Source organism: Pipistrellus kuhlii, unplaced genomic scaffold (genome assembly GCF_014108245.1).
Source record: "Pipistrellus kuhlii isolate mPipKuh1 unplaced genomic scaffold, mPipKuh1.p scaffold_m20_p_6, whole genome shotgun sequence".
NCBI classification, from domain to species: Eukaryota; Metazoa; Chordata; class Mammalia; order Chiroptera; family Vespertilionidae; genus Pipistrellus; species Pipistrellus kuhlii.
Genome location: NW_023425562.1, coordinates 65,140,687 through 65,167,264, shown reverse-complemented (window position 1 = coordinate 65,167,264; position 26,578 = coordinate 65,140,687). Strand labels below are relative to the sequence as shown.

The 26,578-nt window shown below is 38.6% G+C and overlaps 1 protein-coding gene across 14 annotated transcripts in view; it reads left to right on the top strand.

Annotated features, from left to right (window-relative positions):
- TASP1 (taspase 1) overlaps positions 1-26,578 on the top strand; it is a 233,348-nt gene that overhangs the window by 182,601 nt on the left and 24,169 nt on the right. For 8 of the 14 annotated variants that reach the window (XR_004984367.2, XM_036418444.2, XM_036418435.2 and 5 more), the window contains one exon: positions 17,087-17,160. The exons of the other annotated variants lie outside the window; for them this stretch is intronic. Coding sequence is in view for 7 of the 8 variants with exons in the window: in XM_036418444.2 (XP_036274337.1) it covers positions 17,087-17,160 (74 nt within the window). In the remaining variant the exon portion in view is untranslated. Of the gene's footprint in view, positions 1-17,086; positions 17,161-26,578 lie in introns of those variants that run through there. 14 annotated transcript variants of the gene reach the window in all.

Genomic DNA, 26,578 nt, shown 5'->3' with positions numbered 1-26,578 from the left:
AGGAGGTACCCCGCTGTTCAATTGTTTGAGATGATTGGCCCATAAACACTGCAGTTTCATCCATAGCTATCATGTTGGAAAGATTGTATTTAGAGAAGTCAGCATCATCAATAAAGGACTTGAATGCAAGTGTTCGCTTAATAACTTGAGTATCTTCCAACCTAAACAGTGTTGTAGATCTTCTTAAAGACAGTTCACATCGCTGAAGGAAATTATCCAGCCAGTGTTGTGATGCTTTGAAGTCTTCGGAGGCTATGGCAAACTGTGGTGCCATTGCAAGGGCAAATTCTTGAATCTGAGCCCTATTCACAGCCAAAGCCTTTGCTCTCCTGTCAACAACCCATTCGCAGATCAGGTCTTCCAGCTCAGAAAATAATGGTTGCCGACCTGATCCACACTTGCGCTTTTTAGCATTTCCCTTGTCCACTTGTTCAATGAGGTTACCATACTCTGCTCACCATTTTCGGACCAATCAGATACTCAACAACTTCTCTTGGCAGAAAGCAGTAAGATTTTGGCCCCAAGAGTCTTCCACGATTCCTTTCTTGTACTCCACGGAGTAGCTTTTTCTTTTTGTGCTCATTTCTAGGGGTTAAAAAAAGGAATTGGGGTATCAAGGTGTGGGGAGGAGGATCACTTAAAATGACACAGGTGGGAATCAAAATGGCACAGGAGAATCAGAGGGGGGATTATCATTTTAGTAACCTCTTTTGATCCTCCTGTGTCATTTTGATTGCCCCCTCTGATCCTCCTGTGTCATTTAAGTGATTTCTTCCCCCCCCCCCCCCCCCCCGTGCCACTGAACACCTTCACCAGACATCCCTCTTACCCCTTTATTAGACATTTACCCCCTGGGGCCTGTCTGGGGCCTGACACTGGGCTTGCTGGGGCCTGGATCTGGGCTGGAGCAGGGTCTGCCACTGACTGAGAACCTTCAGTCATCATGAGAGCGGCCATGAGCATCAAGTAGTGTCACCAGAGACAGACCAGCACTCACCACCTTCACCACATCCCTTCTGCTCCAATCCTCCTGTTCTTCTACACACATCTGCAAAAGTTTCCTCCTCTCTCCTGCCCCGCACTCACCATTCACTCTGACCTCCACTCTGCCTCCACTCAGCAGTGACGTCAGGACTCTGCGTAAGGTAACTGGTTGCTAGAAGCCAGTCGGGGCGGCCCTAGCGACCAGTTTACGGTAAATTAATTTTCATTCTGAGACAGAGCCTGGAGGGGCCTTATTTTTGGGGGATGCCTTATATTTCACTCAGAAGGAAACCTGTAAGTAGGTCTTATTCTCAGAGGGTGTTTTATTTTCGGGGAAACACGGTAGTATTCACTTCAGATCCTGGTAGGGGAAAATTATACCTATATGGAAAGTGTCTGTCATAAACCTCTGCCTGCAAAATGAGAATATTTCAAATGTGAAGCTCAGGTGGATTCTTTTGTGTGGTACCCGATCAATTGCCCCAAATCAGGTCACAACTTCATTTGCTTCATATTTGGTCCATGACTTCTCATTTATTACTTTATAAAACTCATGGTTCCTTAATACTTAGTAGTATCTATTAACCAAGACTTCTCAGAAGCCTTTCTTTCCTACACATCCAAATAAAACAAAATAAGGCCCAAAAGCCCTAGCCAGTTTTGTGCAGTAGTTAGAGCCTCAGCCCATGGACTGAAGGGTTCCTGGTTTAATTCCTGGCCTGGCCTGGTCTGGGTTGGGGTGTATGCGGGAGGCAACCAATCAATATGTCTCTCTCACAACAGCTTTCTCTCTCTCTTTCTCTCTCTCTTCCCCCCTTTCCCACTTCCATCCCCACTCTTCCCTCCCTTCCATTCTCTAAAAACCAATGGAAAAATATCGTAGGAGGAGTATTAAAAAAAATTAAAATTACTATATATTGGTCAATCACTTTTTTGGATAGAATAATCAAAACAATTTCTAACTTCAGCTTTTTCTGTACCTACTCTTTTCTGAAAACCATAAGAGGTGTTTTCATTCAATTAAATCCCATTGTCACTTGATAGAATATCTAGAATGGCATTACTAAACCACTCCTCTTAACAAATACCTCAATTACAAGAGCCCCAGTGGGTACCTTCAAGTGTGGGATAACTCAAATACTAGTATTTTCAAGATTTGTTCTTCCTTTACTGATTCACGAATAGAGTTAGAGAATCTCAGTATGAAGGAAGCCTCAAAGTTATCTTGTGTGACTTTGTTACATGTGCTTTGCCCATAAGTTGTTTGCAAAAGGTGGAGCTTAATTCCTCTCCCCTTGAGAGTCCTGTCCAATACATAAAAATACAGCAAAGTGACATTGTACAATTTCTGAGGATAGGTCAAAAGAGGCATTTAGCTTTCTCCTTGCTGTCACTGTTGGAACACTCATCCTGGGAAAGGCTAACAGCCATCTTGTGAGGACACTCACACAGCATGTGGCAAAAAAGTGTGATCTCCTTCCAAAACCCAATGAGACTTCCTGTCAACAGCCTCACCTCTAAGTGTGAGCCTTCAGATGACTGCAGCCCTGGGAAAATTTCTTGATTGAAATCTCATGAGAAATTCCTTAATTCCTCACTCACAGTAACTGAGATAATAAATGTTTGTTGTTTTAAATGGCTAGATTTTTGTGATAATTTCTGCAGCAATAGATAACAAACCTTCTCACTGTCAAATGGTCCTCTAATTTGTGTAACAACCTACAATGGCAAATCAGGATGCTCTATTGCATCTGTAGACAACTCAGACTTCAGACTTCACTATGCATCACTGAATCCTGGTTCCCTTCTTTGGAGCCTCTGGGTCAGATATGAGCAGTGCCCTCCACTTTGCAGGCCCTAGTCACTCGTTTCCAGACTGTCTCCTTCCCACCTCTACTCATCTTCCACTTCCATACTGTCACAAGACTTCTCTCTATATAGAGAACCCAATTATGGTCTGAGAAACAGGGAAGTTAGGAAAAAATCAGACTGTCCTGAAGCAGAAATGGCAAAAAAGATTACCTGACCCAACTGTGACTTAGAGAGCTATACCAATCGCAGGATCAGAGGGATGATAGTGGTTAAAATAAGAGCCATATAAATATATGTAATTAGTTTGTGTGTTTAAATGTTGAATAACTTCCTATCCTATCTATTAAAGAGGGAATATGCTAATTGACCCTCATGCTGTCCCAAAGATTGTGGTGCCCACAGTCAATAAGGAGGGAACATGCTAATTGACTGCCCTGCCTTCGATGATGGTGGTGCCCACAGCTACAAGATAGCAGCGCCCAGTTCCCTCAGCCCACTAACACCCAGGGCTTCAGAGTCCCCTAGTCCCCTTAGCCCCCCTACCATCCAGGGCTGTCCCAAGGAGCAGGCAAGCCTTGGATGGTGGCTTCCCAGCTGCCCAGGGATGCCTGAGGCTCAGGTAACCATGGATGGCCCAGGCTTGCACTGCTGGCAGTGGCAGCAGCAGAGCTGTGTTGGAAGCGTCACCTTCCCCTGATCGCCAGTTCCCCTCCTTCCCCTGAGGGCTCTTGGACTGTGAGAGGGGGCAGGCCGGGCTGAGGGACCCCCCCCCCCCCAATCTCCAGTGCATGAATTTTCATGTACCAGGCCTCTAGTAAAAACAAAATATATATTCTTTATCACTCTCATGCTCTCTACTTTTATTTTTTCAATGAGGTTGCACGCACACACTCACAGTTCTACCTCAGTTGCTCATTTCCCTACAAGGTAACTTAACTTAATGGGAAATGCACTTCCTTCATATGACCCCAGAACATGCTTTCAGTGCTGTTTCTGACTACTACTTGTTTTTCTCTACTCATCTGCAAAGCCCCAAGTTCTGGCCACTCCAAATTGCTTAGTCTTCTTCCAAAGGGTGAGTCCCAACCTCCTATTTCCCACCCCCAGTAACTTTCACAAGCTGTCACTGTTGCTTAAAATGCCCTGGGCCAATTACATTCCTTCTTTAAGACCTGGGTCAGAAGGGAATCTTCCTACAATCCTTTGGAAGCCCTTCTCCCAGGTGATTTGTTCCTTTCTTGTGTTCTATTTGCAACATGCAGTTGGCACTCACCATGACACTTCCTAGTCATGTGTTAAAGTGTCTGCTCTTCCCTCCAGGCCAGCACTTCTTAACTTTTTTTCTGAAATCAATCATTTCAAAGGAATAGTGAACCTAGTGACTCACATGGACAGTATAGGGGTTTGAAATATCTTTTCAATTATTAGAAGATTCCATTGCCTTATAAGACTCATACTATCAGATTGTGAATCATTTGAGGACAACTTTCTACTTACCCTCCATAGTAGGCTCCCAATAATTAATAGATGAATAAATTAAGCACCAAATGGAATATCCTTATTGATAATTTAGCAGAAATTTTGAAAGAAATTGGCCACTCTTTTAGAAAAATGAGAAGTCACAGGAAATAACCTCACAAGCTTTCGAAAACAAACAATATGGGAAGGAAGTTTTGGATAATGATGAATGCACAGGAAAAAGAAGATAGTTTGGAGACAGTTTCAATGGATCATAGAAAAGAGCCCCAACAAACAGACTTGTGAAAGGACAATTTGGATGTGAATGTGTTTGTAGCACCCGTCCTCTCACCTCCCACCCCCCCAGATCACAAATGCTGGCAAAGCCTCGCCTACAAATCACTGCTTTAATGCAAAGCAAATGCTTGTCCCTGGAATGAAACAGCTGAAAAGAATTAATTTTCCTTGCTTTTAGAGAAGAAAAACCAATATATTTTTACCTGCTAAAGTGCAATTACATATGTTTTCCAGGCCACTATAGAAGTTGAGGCCTCTGTATGTAGTATGGTTAATAATAGTATAAATAAACACACATTCTTTTTAAGCTTGTGATTTAATACAAGTAATTAGAATATATGCAAATATGTAGCATAAAAGGCCAATCTCACTATATGGGTTCATTTTCTCTCATGTAGCCTTCCCTCCCTCTGCTGTTGGGAGCCTGACAGACTTTGTGAACTTCAGGAGCACCTGCCTTAGAGTGATTAATAGGAAGCAGTGAGTATGGAAACCAATGAGAAACAGATTCCATGTATTTAAGGGAAATCTTAAGCAATTCAGAGTAGGAGGCATAGGGACCCTAAAGAGGGTGAAAAGGCTGTTTGACCAGCGGCCTTTGTGATAAGCCTATTTTGCAATCCTTCATCCTAAATAGATTTGAGACCCACAGATAAGCCAGTGCCTGATCATATGGTAAACACACATGGTAATTTTTACTTTCCCTTAAAGTTAACCTCACCTTACTCAGGTTCTTGCAATCTAGGAATATGTTCATGATGCTGACAATGGAGTTTAAATACAATATTCCAAAAATGTATGTGGAAACAAAAAGATCTCAAATAGCCTCAGCAATCTTGAGAAAAGAAGAACTTGGAGGTATCACAATGCCTGATGTCAAACTATACTACAAGGCCATTGTAATCAAAACAGAGTAGTCCTAGCATAAGAACAGGCATATTGGTCAATGGAACAGAGCAGAGCCTAGATAATCAATGTATGTCAAATTGATATTTGACAAAGAAACTAAGAGTATACAATGGAGTAAAGACAGTCTGTTCAATAAATGATGTGGGGAAAATGGAATAGATACATGCAAAAAAAAAAATGAAACTAGACCACCAACTTACACGATACACAAGAATAAACTCAAAATGGATAAAATAATTAAATATGAGTCACAAAACCATAAAAATCTTGGAAGAAAACATAGGCAGTGAAACCTCAAGCATCTCTCATAGCAATATTTTTACCAATATATCTCTTAGGGCAAGGGAAATAAGGAAAATAATAAGCAAATGGCACTGCATCAAACTAAAAAGATCTGATAAGGTGTCAATTTCCAAAATATATAAAGAACTTATACAATTTAACACCAGGAAGACAAACAATCCAATTAAAAATGGGCAAAAGACCTGCATAGATACTTTGCCAAAGAGGACATACAAATGGCCAGTAAATATGACAAAATGCTCAGTATCCCTAATCATCAGAGAGATTAAAAACCATAATGGGAAATAAAAAAAGTAATGAGATATCACTTCACACCTACCAGAATGGCTACCATCAATAAATCAACAAACAACAGGTGTGGCAAAGATGTGAAGAAAAGGAAACCCTCGTGCACTGTTATGGGAATACAGACAAGTACAGCTACTGTGGAAAATAGTATGGAGTTACCTCAAAAAATAAAAAAATGGAACTGCATTTGACCCAGTGATTCCACTTTTGGGAATACAGCAGGTCCTTGGGTTACTTTGGACATCTGTTCCTACGGCACAACATATCGTGATTTCCACCATAAGTCGGAACCCAACTAAATAAGCACCTATGCCACTCACATGGAGCACATATACAGCAGTAATGAAGTGAAACAGTAAAAAAAAAAAAAAAAAAAAAAAAAAAATTTAAAAAGACAACAATTCCTGACCTTTACTTGTGGTAAATAAATAATAAAAAATAAAATACATATGTACATACATCAAAATGACAGAACTTTTTTTTTTAAATAAATAAATGGGAGATGGCATTGTAACCACAAAATGACATACATTGAGTTCGACATAACCCGAGAACTGTCTGTATAGCCTAAGAATTCCAAAACACCAATTGGAAAGAATACATACACCCTATGTTTTTAGCAGCATTATTTTTTAATAATGGGAGAATAGGAGGAGAGAGAGATAGAAACATTGAGAATGGAAGCATTGATCAGCTGCCTCCTGCACGCCCCCTACTGGGGATTGAGCCCGCAACCTGGGCATGTGCTCTGACTGGTAATTGAACTGTGACCTCTTGTTTGATAGGTTGATGCTCAACCACTAAGCAACGCCAGCTGGGACATAGCAGCATTATTTACAATGATCTGAAAACAGACCAAGTGCCCATCAGTAGATGAGTGGATAAAAAGGTGTGATACATTTACACAATGGAATACTATGCAGCTGTAAAAAATGGAAATTTTACCTTTTGCAATAGAATGGTTGGACCTGGAGGTTATTATGCTAAATGAAATAAGCCAGTCAGTGAAAGACAAGTACCATATGATCTAATTTACTATATATGGAATCTAATGAACAAAATAAAATGATGAACAAAATAAAGCAGAGTCATAGATACATGGATCAGAGTGATAACTGTTAGCAGGGAGGGGGGCTGGGGACAGTTGGGGTGAGTGTGTGGACAGCATGAAAGAAGGTGAAGGGATTAGCCAAAGAACATTTATACACAACCCATAGACATAGACAATTATGGTGATGGCCAGAGGGAAGGGGTGGTGGTAGAGGGTGGTCATAGGCAAAGAAGGGGGGATATGAACATCTGTAATAGTGTCAACAATAAAAATAAACTTCAAAAAAAGAATGTAATGTATTTGTAAGTTATAAAGGACAATAATAAAATGAGCACCTGTGGACCTGCCATTCAGCTTAAGAAATTGCCCATTACCCGTAAGTTTGAAGCCTCATGTGGGCCTGTCTGCACTTTACATAAATGATATATCATATGGTTTCTTCTATGAGAGGTTTTGCAGTTGTTTTTTTTTACATATTTAACAGAATAATGAGTTCCTTCATCATTCTAGACTTAGCTCTATCAAGTCAAACTGTTCTTCAGTTGCCAGTTAGAACTTGAATGTGGTGCTCTCTCCCCTTTCAGAACAAGTGCTACTTTTGTCACTGTTACCAAAATTAGCTATAGTTAAAAATTTTAAAACAATGTTCAGTAGAATTGGTGCTTCCCAGAACATGAAAAAGATAAAATGTCATTTTACTGTTAGTTAAAATTCTAAACCGTCTTTTGGTTTTACTGGCATTAAAAATTTGACAAGCATGTAGAAACACAAACACTTCAAAGGAACTTCATTCTTGGGGCCCCAACAATATCACTTATTTCCAATTCATGGCACATGCTACCATGAGCTCTTATGACGAGGCTTCTGCTGGGCTCACACAATCATAAAAATAACCCTCAAAGAGAAGGCAAATCAGCTATTAGAATGTTATTAGGAAAAGAGGCATGTATGGATGTTCATCTGCTGTTAATAACTTTCCTTTAAAATGCAACTAACACATTGGTCTCTAAGAGGGTTCAGTGTTGTGCATGGAAGCTCACTTCTTTAGTGGCTCAGTAGTGCTTTGGGATTGTTACCACTTTATTCTAGTTTTAAGAGATCAACTGGCAATTTGCTTCTTTCTTAAGGACTAGTGGCCGGGTGCACGGTTCATGCACATTGAAAGGAAATTAATTAGAAGAAATATTTTAATATCTCAATTCGCCCTTTCTTTATAATAGAAGTGTCAACCAAATTCACGGTTGACAATGACAGATGGAAACACATGTGTGTGATTGGTGCCAGTGAGAGCTTTATATATATTGTGCATGCACGAGTCAATGTTTATTTTTAAATTGCCATTGCGCGTCATATGTACCAGACTGTGGAGCAGTCGGGTCACTTAGCATTTTATATAGAGATCAGATGGAAAGAAGCAAATGAAATAATTTATTCTTAGAGGCAAAATACCATGTCTTAAGGTAGACATGCTATTTCAGCTTATCAACAATTGAGTTGAATTAATCTGTTGAAGTAGTGCTCTGAGATTTATATAATTCAGAATTAGCACTTGTGTTTTTATTTTATTTTTTTAATATATTTTATTGATTTTTTACAGAGAGGAAGAGAGAGGGATAGAGAGTTAGAAACATCGATGAGAGAGAATCATCAATAAGCTGCCTCTTGCACACCCCCTACTGGGGACGTGCCCACAACCAAGGTTCATGCCCTTGACCAGAATCGAACCTGGGACCTTTCAGTCCGCAGGTCGACGCTCTATCCACTGAGCCAAACTGGTTTTGGCGTTATTTTATTTTAAATTACAGTTTGCATTCAGCCATATTTTGTATTAATTTCAGATATACAACATTGCAGTGAGATAATCACATACTTTACAAAGTATTTCCCCTAATATTTCAGGTGCCCAGCTATCACTGTATATAGTTATTACAGTATGGTTGACTATATTCCCTATACTGTATTTTACAATCCCATGACTATTTTGTAGCTACCAATTGATACTTCTAGTGTTTTTTTTCTTTGCGGGGGAGGAGAGTGTTGTTGTTTCTCTTAATTTTTATTTTTAAAATACATAGATATTATTATAATTTGTTTTGTTTGCTTTTAAACAACTTTTCTTCCTTTAAATATCACTAGTCTACTTTTTACAATTGCAAATAAATTTCCATCCATAATTTTCTTCTCCATTATAAGAAGTAAAGTTCTAGCTATAATCTAACGATATAGTTTTTTTGGCCACAAGGTTTTCCATCTGAAATAAAAAACAACAACAAAGATTTATGAATAGAATTCTAGTGATTAAGTACTTCTTATTACTCTGGTTCTCCTAAAACTCAGAAAAACATTTTGACAAATTTTATAGTCAATTTTCATGTGCTCAAACAGTAATAAATCCTAAAAAAATATTTGTTGAATGAATGAACTCATATTTCAATGAAACATGTTTTACTAAGAATGCTTTTCTTTTCAGCAGAGAACTCCCAAGCCCTAGCCAGTGGCCCCTAGTTCCTGCAGTTTCTAATACAATAAAATGATAAAACAGGAAAAGAATAGGAATGTCCTTCAGGGCTTGTGTTACTATTTGACCCACATCCTCCTCTTCCCTTTCAGTCAGCACTCTTCTTTAGTCTTGAACAAGTCAGAGTGAACCTTGGAAAGGGAAGATAATTGTTTCCTTGGCTTAGTATAACTGGCTTCTATAGAACTTAATTCCCAACTCTCCCAGGACAGTGTAGAGGTGAAAGTTTTTCAGGGAAGCAAGCCAACTCAGCTACTTCATGGCCATAATGGGCCAAGTATTATATGAATCTTAAGGATTCTATGTCAGGATAGTAAAGCATCCTTGTATGAAACTCCCATTGGGTTTTAAAGAACCTAACAACCACGGGGGGAAATCTCCGATGAATTATTCCTTATTGAATATCTCTATTCAATAAGGAATAATTTAAACCCTGTGCAGAATGTCCTCAGGTAAGCCATTTGACCTAAAGCTAAGGAGCAGCAGCTGATTTGGCAACTGTCCACCCCAAGCTAGTTCTGTTTTTTGTTTTTGTTTTTTGGGCTTTTTTTTTGTTCGTTTGTTTTTAAGACAGTTCTGTTTTTCATGCAAGAAACCCTGGGATGGGAAGCCAGGCAGTGAGGTTCTTTGTTTTGTATGTTTTTTAATCCTAACCCAAGAAACATGGTCTGGACCGGGGCTCGAACCCACAACCAAGGTATGTGCCCCAACTGGGAGTCGACTCCTTCTCATAGTTTAAATGTATGGTTCTGTTCATGCCCAAAGGCCCCATGCTGATAACCAGTGGTCGGGCCCTTTACAAGTCTGAATTGAAGGCTACAATGCAGAGCTAAAGGCCCTCCTCCAGAGTTCTGCAAGTTGGAAAACCCCGAAAAAGGGAAAAAGAAAAAAGAAAAAAAAGCCTCCAAGCCTGCGGATAATGCCACCAATGGGGAAACGCTAGAAGAGAATGAAGCTGGGGGCTGAGTTGGGTCCCATATCCCCAGCTTACTTGCTGCTCCTGCCTCATCTCTTTCCTGCCACACCCCAGGCTCTCACATGCAGGTTCTACTCCCCCCAGGACTGCCAGTGCGCAGGGTCTCCCTGCCCCCAGCCCATTCCCCAACCCAACCCACTTTACAACAACAACCAGCTCCAACTGACTGGTCTTGGGAGCCACCAAAGGTTACTTTAAATAGAAAAAACAAGTTGAATAATAAAATCGGGAGTTAAAAAAATGGTAACATCCCACTACCATTACATAAAATTTCAGTAATTCAGAATATCATAATCTAAACACGTAAGAAATTAATTCTTTGTAGATAATATAGATTAACAGGGTAATTGAGGTTCCTAGGGAGATATATATGTATAAATATAATTTTTTTTTAAAATAGGACATGAATGAAAACAGCAAAATTTAGAGGTTTCAGAAGGGATAGATTGTAAAAACTAGATTGCCCTCTACTCAACTTTCTGACTCAACCAGTTCCTAAGATCTTCTATAGAGAGATCCCATGTATTTGTAAACATGTTCATCTATGTGCTTTTTAAATTTTTTGTCACAAAAATGGTTGCACACCTCTATAAATCATCCTCCACTTTACCTTTTATTTTAGATGAACTATAAATTTGCAGATTAGTGTTTTTTCAAACTGAAGTTATATTAATGAGGTCTAAAATCAATTTAATGAGTCACAAGCATAATCTTTTTAATGCATTGGATAGAATACCAGTGTGTTGCTAATAAAATGGTATTATTTTATGTAATTTTAGTTATAAAAATGTGTTATAGTAAGTGAAAATATGTGGGGCTGTTTCTTTTGTGTGTGTGTGTGTGTGTTTTCTTTATTGTGGTTCATGGTCAAAAGTTTGAAAAACATTTAGTACAGATAGTTCCATATCATGTATGTAGAGCTACTTCCTTTGTTTTTTAATTGTTGTGTTGTATTCCATTGAATTGAGTAGTATAGCTATATGTATAATAGAGGTCCGATGCATGAAATTTGTGCAAGAGTAGGCCTTCCTTCCCTCAGCTGCCTGCACTGGCTTCCCTCTGGCACCCAGTATCCAGACGTCCCTCACAGCCCTGGCTTCATCCAAAATATTGTATGGAAGGATGTCAAGTCTAATTAGCATATTACACTTTTATTATTATAGATAGTCCCAACAATGGACAATTAAGCTATTTCCAGTTTCTTCCTAGTTAAAACTACTTCAATTAATATCTTTTTTTTCCTAGTCATAAATGATAACTCAGGTTTTAATATTTGTTTCATTGATTTCAGAGAAGGGAGAGGGAGAGAGAGAGAGAGAGAGAGAGAGAGAGAGAGAGAGAGAGAGAGAGAGAGAGAGAGAGAGAGAGAAACATCAGTGATGAGAGAATCATTGATTGGCTGCCTCCTGCACACACCCCACTGGGAATTGAGCTCACAACCCAGGCATATGCCTTGATCAGGAATTGAACTGCCTCCTGGTTCATAGGTCAACACTCAACCACTGAGCTATGCTGGCTGGACCAATGAATAATAGCGTTTTGAAGGTGTTCTTTTATAAATATAAATGCATATTTGCAGAACCAATACCTAGAAGTAGAATTGTGAGGTCAAAGGATATGTCATTTTGTTAACTAGAGTCAATCCTCATTATTTGTAAATTTCATATTTATTAATTTTCCTACTTGGTAAAATTTATTCTTAATCTCAAAATTAACACTCCCAGCACTTTCACAGCCATTTGTGGTATGGGCAGAGTGATGAAAAATCTGAGTCACCTGACATGCACATTCCCAGCTTATGTGAACAAGCTGATGCTCTCTGCCTTCTTGTCTCAGCTTATAAACAAGTGTCTTTTCTATGGTCTATTTGTGCCACATTTTTCAGTTTTGTGCTTTTTGTTGATGATTTTGCTGTTTAAAATGGCCCCAAACATAATGCTGAATTGCTGTCTAGTGTTCCTAAGTGCAAGGAGGTTGTGTAGAAATGTCTACGGCCTGGTTGGCATGGCTCAGTGGTTAAGTGTCAACCGTGAACCAGGAGGTTCAATTCCCAGTCAGGGCCCAAGTCAGGGGCATGCAAGAGGCAGCTGAACAATGTTTCTATCTTCTCTCCCTCTTCCTTCCTCTCTCTCTAAAAAATCAATAAAAACATATCTAAAAAAAGAAAGAAAATGTGTGTGTGGAATAAGCTTCACTCAGGCAATAGTTATAATGCTGTTGACCATGGGTTCAAAATTAATGAACCAACAATACCATCTATCCAGAAAAAGGAAAAGGTAGTCACTGATCTGTATATTGTTCCAGAAACTGATAAAGTAACCTCTATGGTGCATAATGGAAGCCATGGAGAAGTTGGAAATATAGTTCAATTTGTGGATTCATGAGAAGATGGCCAGTAAAAAGAGCATAGGGGCCAGCATTATTTTTTAAAAATATATTTTATTGATTTTTTTACAAAGAGGAAGAGAGAGGGATAGAGAGTTAGAAACATCAATGAGAGAGAATCACCGATCAGCTGCCTCCTGCACACCCCGACTGGGGATGTGCCCGCAACCAAGGTACATGCCCCTGACTGGAATCAAACCTGGGACCCTCCAGTCCCCAAGCCAACACTCTATCCACTGAGCCACTCTATCCACTGAGCCAAACCAGTTTCGGCTGGGGGCCAGCATTATTGAAGCTAAATCCAAAAAAAGTCATGGGCAGGTTTTCTAGGTTCAGGAAAATGTTAAACTTGTCTTGGCTGCTGTTTTATTATACAAGAATACTGCATATAGTTAATTACTTGTGAAAAACATATTAAATTAGACATCTTTAAACAGAAACCCACGTTAAATAAAAGTTACTTACTGGTTGAAAATGTTGTGACTAGAGACTTGCAGGAACCTAAAGCTGTATTTTTCTCTTAAGAGTGGTGGGTTCATATTTGCTAAATTATTGTTCATGCTGACCTTATAGGGTATAACTACCACAAATACAAGAATGTATTTCCAAATGGCCATATCTCACCATCATATGAGAGTGCTCGTTTCTTCATTACCCCTCCCCCCAAGTTGTCTTAACCTTTTCGATATCTGATAACCTGATAGTTGAATAATGGTATCTTTTGATTTTAGTTTGCAGTTTTTCTAGTAGGAGAAATCTTTTTGTGTTTGAGGGTCATTCATATTTCCTTTTGTTTATATCCTTCTTGCTTTATCTTTGGATATTTGTCTCATTGATTTGTAGCAGATCTTTATATATTAAGAAAATTAGTCCTTTTTCTTTGCTATGAATTGCAAATATTTCCCTAGTTTGTCTCTTGACTTTTCCTCCATATGGTAAAGAAAATGCAGTAAACATTTTCTTAAAATTGTCAAATTCATTGATCTTGTCTTTTATGATCTCCGGATTTTATTATCGTTTTAAAAGCTTTTCTTTGGAGATATTTAAGAGTTGTATTTGTGTTTGATGTTTTGTGGTCCTTTGGCATTTGCACAGAATTTAATCTTCTTAATATGCAATGCTAATTATAAGTTCTTTTCAAGCTGAGTGAATTTCAGAGTAATAGTACAATGGGAGATTGCAGGTTTTGGAATCCATAAGTTCAGTTTGAATTCCAGTTTGTTTATGTACTAAAATGACATATGTCATTTTTGTACTTTCTGTGACATCATATCCAGGCTTTGCTGAGTTCTACAAAAGACAGTGCCAACATAGGATAGATTTGGAATGTTAGTTCCTCCCTCTCCTGCTTCCCTGAAGTCCTCCACCGAGAAGTAATTTGTCATATTAATTTGAGACATGCACTAAAATAAATAAAATAGAATTTCTTTTCAAAAGCATCCTATAATTTAAATTGTAGACAATTCCTGCTGAATTCCTGCTTGAACTGGTTATATACTGAACAGATCATTATCTACTGATTTGAATTGTTGGTATTAAAAATATCTTAGTACTATGCACCCCTTTTTAGAGGGATTTGTGAAAAGAGTGAAGACTGAATTTCTAGACATTGAATTACTTTCTTTTAACATTGTATTTATCGATACATTTGCATTGTCATTACTCTAGGGAAACTCAGTTAGACTTGAGTGCCTTTGCTTTCGTAGGCAATTAGAATATCCAAGATCTTGCTCTGGACTTGAAGATTTTTGAAGTTCAAAGGAGATGTGTGAGGAAGAAAAAACATCTGGTGAGGAGCGCGTGCTTCACTGCATGACACTGTTTTCCTGCGCTCTTTCACAGAGCGTCTGTTTAGCAGGTTGGCAGGTTTGGTAATTAATTGATGATGAGGGAATAAGCCACATATCTGAGGAACTCAGTTTTGTCCCTAAGCTTCTTTCCTCCCCACATGTCTGGCAAAGCGTCAGTCCAGGATCACTGATCCCACAGTTGTGTCTCAACTCAAACACTTGTCTTCAGGCTTAATTAGCTCAGGGACATAAACAGATGGATGGCCTGGGACCCAGAGGGTTGAGTGTTGAGCAATGCAGTTTTATTATCAGGGACTTTTGAAATTTTTGTTGGATAAGTGCCTCAAAACTCTACAAAGTGTCTTAGACTTAGAATTTTGACAGTATGTACTTGAAGGTGACAAAGTTTTGTGTGTATCTCTGTGTTTGTGAATTTTCTTCTTGTAACTTAATTTAGGTATAATTTTAAACTTACATTTGAAAAGTTACAAGACTAGTACAAGGGGCATCCATGATTTCTTGACCCAGATTCACCCATTGTTTTCATTTTCCTCCATTTGTTTTCCCTTCCTATCTTCTTGCTTCCCTTTATCTTCTCCTCACGCACATAGACCTACACACTCACATGTTTAAACATGTACATTTTTTTCTTAACTATTTGAGACCAAGATGGAGATTTCAGGAGTCTTACTGCTAATACTTCTGTGTCTATTTTTTAAGAACAAGCCATTCTCCTAAATAATTACATATAGATATCAAAATGATAAAATTCAACATCAATATAACATTATTATTGAATCCATAGTCCCTTTTAAAACTCCATCAATTGTTTCAGTACTGTTCTCTTATGACATCCCCCAACCCTAGTCCAGAATCCAATCAAGGGTGACACATTGTATTTAAATGGGAATGTTTCTCAACTTCCTTTGTATTTTTGAAGAATTCAAACCTGCTACTTAGTAGCATTTTTATATAAGTTTTGTCTGGTGCTTCCTCATGCAATCCTAGCTCAGCATTTTTGGCAGGAATACCACAGACGTGGTGGTAAGTCTCAGGTGTCTTGTCAGGAGGTTCGTCCCTTAATTGATTTGTCCCTTAATTGGTGATGTTGGCTCAGATCATTTGATTCACATGTAGTCTATCTATTTCTCTATTTAACTAGAGACCTGGTGCATGGATTTGTGCACTGGTGGGGTCTCTTGGCATGGCCTGCGGAGATCTGGGAAGGAGCCGCTCCTACTCATCCCGGTCCTGTTCATCCTGGTCATTTGAGCAGTGCTCCTGCTGTGGGAGTGCACTGACCACCAGGGGGCAGCTCCTGCGTTGAGTGTCTGTCCCCTGGTGGTCAGTGTGTGTCAACTGGTCAAATGGTTATTAGGTTGTTCCGTTGTTTAGGCTTTTATATATATAGAAAATAATTTTGCGGAGAGATACCTTGAGGCTATGGAAATAGCCTGTTCCTCTTCAAATTTTCACCAACTAGTTTTAACAACCATGATGGCTTGCTAATTCTTATTTTGTCTGTATTTATTAGTGGGCATTCTGCTGCTAGGACAAGCTTTCTCTTCTCCCCTATTTACTTATTCATTTATTTGTTTGCTTTAGTATGGGCTTGTTGGTTTTTATTATATGTTCAGTGGGATAGTTATTATTTATTTTGATACTTATATTGGCACAGATTTGTTAAACAGACCGATGGTCCGTTTGATAAATCCTCATCATTCTTTGAGCTCTTCATTATGTTCTGGCACAACATGATGTTCCAGATTAATTTTATATTTTCTCTGCCCCAGTTCTGAAATTGACATTTCTTCAAGAAATCCTGGTTTCTTTTCATGAAGAATGGTATTTAGAAACCAAAGTGTGTGTGTATGTGTGTGTGTGTGTGTGTGTGTGTGTGTGTGTGAGAGAGAGAGAAAGAGAGAGAGAGAGAGAGAGAGAGAGAGAGAGAGAGAGAGAGATTTAAAGGGAACTGTTATAGAATATTACATTTACTAAATCATTGTGTATTATACATATGAGTGTGTGTGTGCATGTGTGTGTCTTTAATGTTACAAGTTTCAAACAGAAGAGCATTTATTTTACATGTAATAATCATAAGTTTTGACAAGAAAGAAATACATTTTTCATTTCACAGTAAATGGCATTACGCAGTTTTGAGTACTAAATCATCTTGACATTTATGAAGGAGCAAATGGAAAGTGGGGAACTGAGTGTGTTAGGTATAAAGCTATCTTTAACGGTTCTATTAAAAAGCAGAGATTTATTTTCCATCTGTGATCTGAATGTGCCTGTTTGTGCTCTCCTCATGGCAGTGGAGTTCCTGTGGAGCCACACGACGGAGAGCATGTGCGTTGGCTACATGTCAGCCCAGGACGGGAAAGCCAAGGTAAGCGGGGAAACGGGTCGTAGCCTGAACACCTTGCAGCCATCCTAGGAGCCTCTGACAGGCCGAGTCCACACGATGGATTTTCTCAGCCTCTCCTGGGCAGTAGCTCCATGATCTTTATGAGAATGTGATTAAGAACAGTGATGATTCCAAAGAAAAACAGCAGCTCTTTCATGCTTTTGATGATGGAGCAGGGAGGTTAGGAACAACTTTTTTTCCATCTTGTTCTTTGTCCATTGTCAATGATTGGAAAAGAGGGAACTGGGATTGAGAAGAGAAAATGAGAGTGAAGCTGATGGGCTGTCAGGGATGGTGGTTTTGCAAGGAGGGTTGGAATAGGTAGAGGAAACCAAGGTAAGGAAAGCCAAGCGCCTGGACCGCACTCTGCACGCGTGAGGGAGGGCCTGGCTGACGTGCTGATACGTGCGACCTGGTCAGGACCCAGTGTGCCCCGCATGCCCTGGCCTAGCAGCCCCGTGGGCAGAGGCTGAGGTCTGTACCCCGAGTGACACGTGCCCGTGGCACACGGCCCTCTGTGAGTCACCACAATCACACGGACGTCCACGCAGCACCTCCTGAGTGGCTTGGCTTCTCCACACTCACAAGGCTTAAGCCTGGGAATAAGAAACATCATTTGTGGATTTTATTTTAGACTTGGCCTCTGATTCTTCTCGTTCATAAAACTTTTAGAGTCAGCTGTGGCACACGATGTTTCCTTGGCATTCAGGTGCCTCATTTGCAAAGCTGTGAAGTTGGGCAGCCTCTATTTTAAAGGACATGATGTATTTAGCACATTTGGAAACAGAACTAAGGAAACTTTGGGTATAAACTGTCTGATATAGATGAAATTATTGGCAGGGTAAGAGTACATGTAAGAAAGAATAGTTTATTGCGTATTTATCGTGTGATACCCTTCCAGACTGGCCTCTGCGGTACCCAGCAAGCTGGCGGCACCGTGGGCTTCTGTGAGCCCAGTGGGCGGGAGCACCTCAGACAATGTTGTCTCAGCCCTGCGGCTCTCACTCAGCTCCCCTTCTCGGCATCACCCTCACCTGACACAAGACTTCTATTGCATTAGTGGGCTCATATCTTAAGAGAGTGCATAAAATTGCTTTATTTCATAGTGTTTAGAGAAGGGAATTGTAACTGCCCATTTAAAAGATGATTTACAGGTTTAGAGGAACACTAGTAGAATTTTCTGTGATGATGGAGATATTTTATAATAATATTGTGTTGTCCAATAGGATAGCCCCTAGCCACATGAGGCTATTAAGCACTTGAAATGTGGGTAGTATGCCTGAGGAACAGAGTTTTATATTTTCCTTACCTTAAGTTGAAATAACCATATGTGGCTAGTGGCTACTGTATTGAATAGCACAGGTGTAAGAGTCAGTGGAGAAATGATTATTCAAATAAGTGTCTTCAGAGTCAGTGGAGAAATGATTATTCAAATAAGTGTCTTTTCCTCCCAATGACAAAATGGTTCCCAAATATAAAATGTCTGGTAAGCCACAAGAATCCTTGCACAAGAATGGCTTGTAGCCATTTATGTTTCTCTCATCCCTTACAAGTTGACTGTCATCTAAAATTGCCTTTTCACAAAGGAACCTCGTGGGAGATAGACTTCAGTACAGAAGCCAGTCTGGTGGGGTACGATCGTGTTACCAAGACCCATGTAAAGAAACGTTCTCATTATCCCTGCTAGTGGCCTGTGGGAGACACCTCACGGTTTCACATGAAATATGTGTGGTAGAGAGAGGGAGAGGAGCGCACTGAGCCAGAGACGTTTGGCCTCCAGTTGCCTTGCTTGACATCTGGTGGACGTGGCTTTCATATTGCCGGTAAATTCTCCAGCTGCTAGTCTTGATTAGCCCAACAGATACAGCTGCTCCTCTTGCCTCACTTGTAAATTATGTTTTTGACCTTCTTTGCAGAGAGTTAATCCCTCTTCCTTTCTTCCTCCTTTGAGCCTATGGCTACAAATGCTTTTTTTTTAAAACAAACAAACAAACAAACAAACAAACCCCAAACACTAATGCTTTGGCTATTGAGTTCTATTGATCAAAAAAGCCACCTCTTTCATACATGCTGGAATTTTATTGTATTGCAAGTAAGACAGAGTCATAGATGAGAAACTGGGCTCAAAAGAGAAAGGAGCTATAACAAAGTTCATGTTCTTTTTAAGAGCGTAAGCCTGTGGCCTTCCCCCCACCCCCACCTCGTTTCCTGACTTCCATGAAAGAATTGTTGAATTAGTGGCATAACTATTTGGCAGAATGACTGGTTTGTAAAATTTCCTTCCACATAGTGTTGAAAACCATGGTTGTGAAATGAAAAAAGAAGGCATCTTTAAAAAAAAAAATTAAATTTAGAAACTATTTCAAAATGTGTTTTTTTGTTTTGTTATTTTTTTTTTTTTCATTTGCCCTGCTTTCCAAATATTGCCTTCTTTGTGCTTGTTACCAAACTCAGAAACTAAAACCACAGGGCATTTGGACATTTTATACAGGCTAACTATGTTTAATCTAAGTTAAGGCCTTGAATTAGAGCTCACCTCAAAATCATACTGCTTAAAAAGGCTGGATAGTAATCAATATCATTTTAACCAAAATTCATGTATAATTTAAATAAAAAAGAGGCAGGTTCTTTTACAAGTTTACTTTCCTTTAAAAAGAATGTTCTTTCAATTATATCATTTAATTTCTAAAGCCTTCTATAACCTAAGTTAAAGAGATTTCTTTTCATTGAACAAAAATAAGGGCATTAATAACAGTTGGAAAGCAGTTAATGAATAGTTAATGAATACTTTTTAATAAACACCCAGTATACATGGACTACATGCCTGGGATAAGGCATGTGGGCTACAGTAATAAAAACAGATGTTAAAACTGGTATGGAACTTACTCAAGTATAGTAAGTGAAACCTAGATTTATTTTACTATGTAGAGGTCACTTTTTATAGCAGTAGTGAACATACTATTATAAAAATTAATCCTTGGGGAGGAACAAGCTATTTTGTGGTCTTAAAGTATCTCCTCATAGATTTCTTATTAGTTGCTAGGAAGAATAATAGTAGTTTATACTGGGAAAACCAGGCAACAACTCGACTATGTGGTCAGTATCATCAGGAAGGGGCAGATGGACTTCCTGTGCCTCTGGGTGTGATAACCTGAGAAGACACAAACATCGCTCATGTAGTAATCTGTCTGCAAGTGTATAACCTGGATCTAATCACAAGGAAACAAGATCTATATAAGGAACGTTTTATGAAGAAAGAAAAAAGGAGTCTAAACAGTTGACTTTGAATATGGGTGTAAACTGTGCAGTCCACTTATATGTGAGTTAACAAAAAATACTATAAATGTATCTTCTCTTTCTTATAATTTGCCTAACTACATTTTCTTTTCTGTGGCTTACGTTATTGTAAGCTATAGTATGTAACACATATAACATACAAAATATATGTTAATCGATTATGTTACTGGTAAAGCTTCTTTGGTAAGGTCATAAATAAGCTATTAGTAGTTAAGTTTTTGGGGAATCAATGTTATGCAAAAGTTTTTGACTTCATGGGAGGTCAGTGCCTTAACCACCATGTTATCCAAGGGTCAACTGTATTAAAAAAATGTCAATGTCATTAAAGCAAAGGCTGCAGAAAAGTTCTAGATTAAACAATGCTAAAGAGTGTGATAGCTAAATGCAATAACTAATCCTAGACTGGATCCTATATAGCAGGGGGGAAATACATTATTAGGTTAATTTACAGAATTACAATATGAAAGGTAAAAAGTGTTGTAATATTGTTAAATTTGTTATAGCTATACTGTGTTATGTAAGGTAATATCCCTACTCTTAGGAAATACAAACTGAAATATCTAGGAGAGCCAGTATCTTCATGATGGCTCAGAAAAAACAAATTATGTGGATGGATGGATGGATAGATAGATAGATAGATAGATAGCAAATTACAAAGCAAATGGAACAAAATGGAACCTGGGTAAAGGATGTATGGTTGATCCTTAAATGATCCTTGAACTAGTCTATAAGTTTGAAGTTATTTCCAAATAAAAAGTTAAATATTACCCTTGGATAATATGGCACATTTGATTAGTCCATTGGGCCTTGCAGTTGAAGTGAATAAATATTGGAATGGGTGTGGTGCCAGGAAGTTGGAACCTCCACTCTGCGCACTGAGAGCCTGGCTTTGTATGATCACTCTGCCTCTCTGCTTCTCAGAGGACTCATCTGGAAAATGAAAATTAAAATACCTCACCATACCTTTTAAGTCCTTCCTGGGATAAGGCATGTGGCAACAAGGAAGCAAAATCTTATTTGTCTGAATATGGATGACTGGACCCCCATTAAGTTATTTATATCTTATGGATATATTGTCTATATTATGGGTATTGTATACATTATGACCATCTACCTCTAGATACTAGCTTCCAATCTAAAATTCAAAATTCTACATGCTAGATTACATAATCAGATAATTGCTATTCAGTTTTTTAGTAGGATTTTTATGACCCCAATGCAGTATCTACCATGTTTTGTTTTTATGAAGATAGTTTCTGGTGCTTTATGAAAATTCTTAATAAATATTTGTTTTGAAGGATAGCACAGATGAAATTTCTGAGAGCTTTTTGGTAGACTTAACTCATCTCTCAAAAATAAAGATAGAAGACTTAAGGATGCGGGCATATTCTGCGAAATGCATCATTAGGCAATTTCATAGTTGTCTAAACATCATTGAGTATACTTAAGAAATCTAGATGTTATACTAGTAGCCTACTATATATAGGCTATATGAGATAACCTATTGCATGGTATTGTACAGCTTGTTACTGCACTGACTACTCTAAGCAGTTGTAACATAATATCAAATATTTATGTAAACATAGACAAGTACACTAAAATTATAATAATAAAAGCATAATATGCTAATTAGATCAGATGACCTTCCAGACGAAGCCAGGACTGCGAGGGAATCCCAGATCCCGGGTGCCAGAGTGCAGCTGGTGCTGCCAGCCGGAAGAAGGAAGGCCTACTGTTGAATGAATTTCATGCATTGGGCCTCTAGTACAATATAAAAGAAAAAAGAGCAATACATTGGTATCGGGCACTTACCACAATGGAGCTTACAGGACTAAAAGTTGCTTTAGTGGGTCAGTGAGTGAGTGGTGAGTGAAGGCCTAGGGCATTACTATACACTACTACAGACTATAAACAGTGTACACAGGTTGAACCAAATTAGTAAAATAACACAAGAATAAACAATTACAAGAGCTAATGATACAATCAAGTGATGCTATAAACACAAGATGTGTGATGAGGATGCTGGCAATGAATCTCAGCATACTGCTCCACAGCAAACTTTTGTCACTAGGAGAACACTCTAAAAAAAAAAAAAAAAACAACCAATAAAATGTATGGAACAGTAAATACACAATCCAGCATTTATTATCATTACCAAATATTGTGTATTCTACACAATTGCATGTGCTATATTTTATATGCACTGCAGTAGGTTTGTTTACACCAGCATCAGCACAAACACGTGAGTAATGCATTGTGCTATGATGTTAGGATGGCTATGACATCACTAGGTGATGGTAATTTTTCAATTCCATTATACTCTATGGTACCACCACTGTATGTTATCTATCATTGACTGAAACTTTATTATATAGCACATACTACAAAACAGGAGGTGCATAAGAGAGAAATAGCAAAAGAAGTGAGAAAGAAACTTCTGCTTCCAGTTAGGACGAAGAAAGTCACAGAGGTTTTTCCTACTCCAAACAACGAGAATGAGCTTGATAATGAAAATGACAGATTTTTAAAAATCATACAAAAAGCTGAATATGCTAGAAAAACCTAAATTAGTTGTGTGAGAAAAAACTCAACTTCTCCATTCCTGGTAGAAAAGGTCATAAAACTGACAGACAAGTATAAAGAAAAACCAACCAAACTTTTAATGAACTATCTATGGCCACATGTGAGCTGGTATGACAGATTAAAGACCCAAGAGGCCCCAGTCACATGGTGAGTCTTCAGATCAGTTCTTCTCTGTGAAGTCTTAAAGTGCTCACACCAACTAAAACTGGTTTGGCTCAATGGATAGAGCATCAGCCTGCGGACTGAAAGGTCCCGGGTTCGATTCCAGTCAAAGGCATATACCTTGGTTTCTCTCTCATTGATGTTTCTTTTTTTTATTTTTCCTTATGCTTGTATTTTTTATTGTTTATTCTTTACTTTTACATATACCAGAAGATGTAAATCTAAATTTTCCTTTCCTAATTATTAAATAACTAGTGGCCTGGTGCAAAAATTCATGCACATTAAAAAGGAGTTTGAGGAGATATTTTATTTATTTATTTATTTATTTATTTTTAATTTTATTTTTTTATTAAATTATTATCTGTGTACATATTTTACCATTGCCCCCCCCCCCAACTCTCTATCCCTCTCTCTTCCTCTCTGTTAAAAAAATCAATAAAATAAAATAAAAAATAAAAAAAGTGCTCACACCAAAAGTGCTCACACCAACTTGGAGCAGGGCAGGGAACTGAGAGTGACTTGACAAAGGGCCTATGATTTTTACCAAATGGATGGCAATGACTGAACAAACACCGGAGGCCGAGCAGGATTGCTGAGAGATGTATGCCATGGCACAGAAAGCTGGGGCTGGTTATCAAGGCAAAGAGAAGCCCTGAGCAGCACTGTGAACAAAGAGAAACCCCTCACAGCTAGAATGCTGGCAGCTAGATTTGAAGACATGGGGAAGTCTCCACAGTCTCACCAGGGGTCAGATCCCAGACTTACTCAAGAGAAATTACTGATCCAAATTTTAAAATATTAGCCAACAGTGATCTTAATGTAAAACTACACAAAGCCCAGGATCAGCTCAACTAGAGATTAGATGACTCAGGTCCTAACCTAGAGAAAAGGATTTGTTATTTTCTTAGGTTAAATATTATTTATTTTTAAAATTATGTGATACAATAAAAACTGAGTTCCCTTAAGAAGCACAAAAATGGGACTTGTACCTAAAAGAAAAATTAGTCAGTAGTTTAACCACAGATTACCCAGATGTTGGGATTAGCAGAGAAGGATAATCAAATAATTATAAAGAGAAAAAAAATGCTATAAATGAAAAGTAAAATACCACAAGCAGAATTTATTTGATAGGTTTAATAGGGGACTGGGGTGGAAAATATGATTAGTGAACTTGAGAACCAGTGAATAAAAATTGCCCAAACCTAAGCGCAAAGAGGAAACTGAGTTTAAAAAAGTGTCTGTGACTAGAGAGTGTCTGTGACCTGTGGAACTATGATAGATGGTCTAAACTATGTGCGTTTGGCATTATATAGCTGTAAGGTCCTTACATTGGTCGTGAGATAGTTTATGATAAGTTAAGGAAGCTTATATAGTCTCTAGAGCAGATTGGGGGACATGCAGCCAGGGGGTCATATAGGCCCACAAAATTATTTGGCCTGGCCCTGCCAAGGCATTAGGGGTGAGTTCATTAAATGTTTGACCAAATATAGCCAGCTAATTTTTAAGTTAATAATTTTGTATGGCTTGCAAATGATGTTATAAATATCCAAAAGGCCCTTGGCAGAAAAAAAGATTCCTCTAGACCAGTGGTCGGCAAACTCATTAATCAACATAGCTAAATATAAACAGTACAATGATTGAAATTTCTTTAAACTTAAAGAAACAGGAATCAGATCCCAGATTTACTCAAGAGAAATTACTGATCCAAATTTCAAAATATTAGCCAATAGTGATCTTAATCTAAAACTACACAAAGCCCAGGACCAGCTCAACTAGAGATTAGATGACTCAGGTCCTAATTTAGAGAAAAGGGTTTGTTATTTTCTTAGGATAAATATTATTTGTTTTAAAAATTATTACTGTTCTTTCACATTCGATGCATGTGAAACAAAAAGCCAAATTTTTTAAACTTAAACTTCTTCTAACACCACTTCTTCAAAATAGACTCCCCCAGGCCGTGATATTTTGTGGAAGAGCCACACTCAAGAGGCCAAAGAGCCGCATGTTGCTCGCAAGCTGCAGTTTGCCGACCACGGCTCTAGAGTAATAACTTTAAATATGACAACAAAAAAATATAGCAAAACAAAAACAGTACTAGTATAAGACATAAAAGGAGGTACTCAACCTCAAAAATAGGCAGGAGAAGCAGAAAAACAAATACATGTGAAACTAATAGAAAGCAGAGACCAAAAAGATATAAACTTAACTATATCAGTAATCATATTAAATATGAGACTCACCATAATGCTCCCATCATCAAAGCAAGTGTTTCCTGGCAAAAGGGACAACCCTAAATCCAGTATATCAGAAGCTTAGAGATCAGCAGAAAGACCATCTCCCTTTCCAGGAATTTCATAGCATTCTAAGGGAGGTAAATCACCAAATTTGCTGATATAGTAGGATCCATCAGACACCGCAGAATTTAGAGAAACACTGCCTCAGAAGTGCAGATGGAAATGTGTCTCAAGAAGAAATTGAATGTATCTAATATGGAGGTCCAGAATAATGACCGGCAGTGTGGCTGCTCTTTGCCATCAGATAAAAGTATTGTCTTTACATAAAGGACTTCCAAAATGACAAATGAGAAAGTGTGCACACAACAACTTTAACATAATATTCTGGGGGGGGGGGGGGGGGGACAAAACAAAAAATGAAAGAAAATTTAGGTAGATACCTCAATCTCTCACTTAATGTGGCTTGGTCAGTTCCTTCACAAACTTAGCTGATTGTGTACTTTATGCTTATTAAAGCAAAATAGAGACAGACTCATAGATAGAGAGCAGCCAGACAGCTCTGGTGTGTGTTAGGGAAGGAGGAGTGTTGGTGAGAGTAGAGGGATTGAGCCATGAAGAAAAAAAGAGAGATAACTCATGGACATGGACAACAGTGTGGTGATTGCAGGGAGGAGGGGTGGTGGTGAAAGAGGACATAAAGGAAACAAATGGTGATGGGGGGGGGGGGGACAGTATATGTTTTAAAGTGTTAACCAATTAATTTACTCTAAGATCAGTACAATAATTACCTCAGTACTTATTCTTAACTAGTGGCCCAGTACACAAAATTCATACACATTAGTAGGGAATTAGAGGAAATATTTTAATATTGCTATTTGCCTTTTCTCTATAACAGAACTGTCAGAAATGATTGAAAATTAGTAAAATGCATATGAAAATCTTCCTCCTGTCAGAGTCTGGGGTGCACTGTGGGATCCAGAGTCAAGTCCCTGCCCACCTGTCAAAATTTCGCGAGACCCAGACTTGGCTGGCTCCACCCCCATTGGGAGAAATCCATACCCAGCCAGCTCCACCCCCATCACACCCCCTGAGTGGGGGAGGGCACAGCCTCAGGCCCTCTGTCA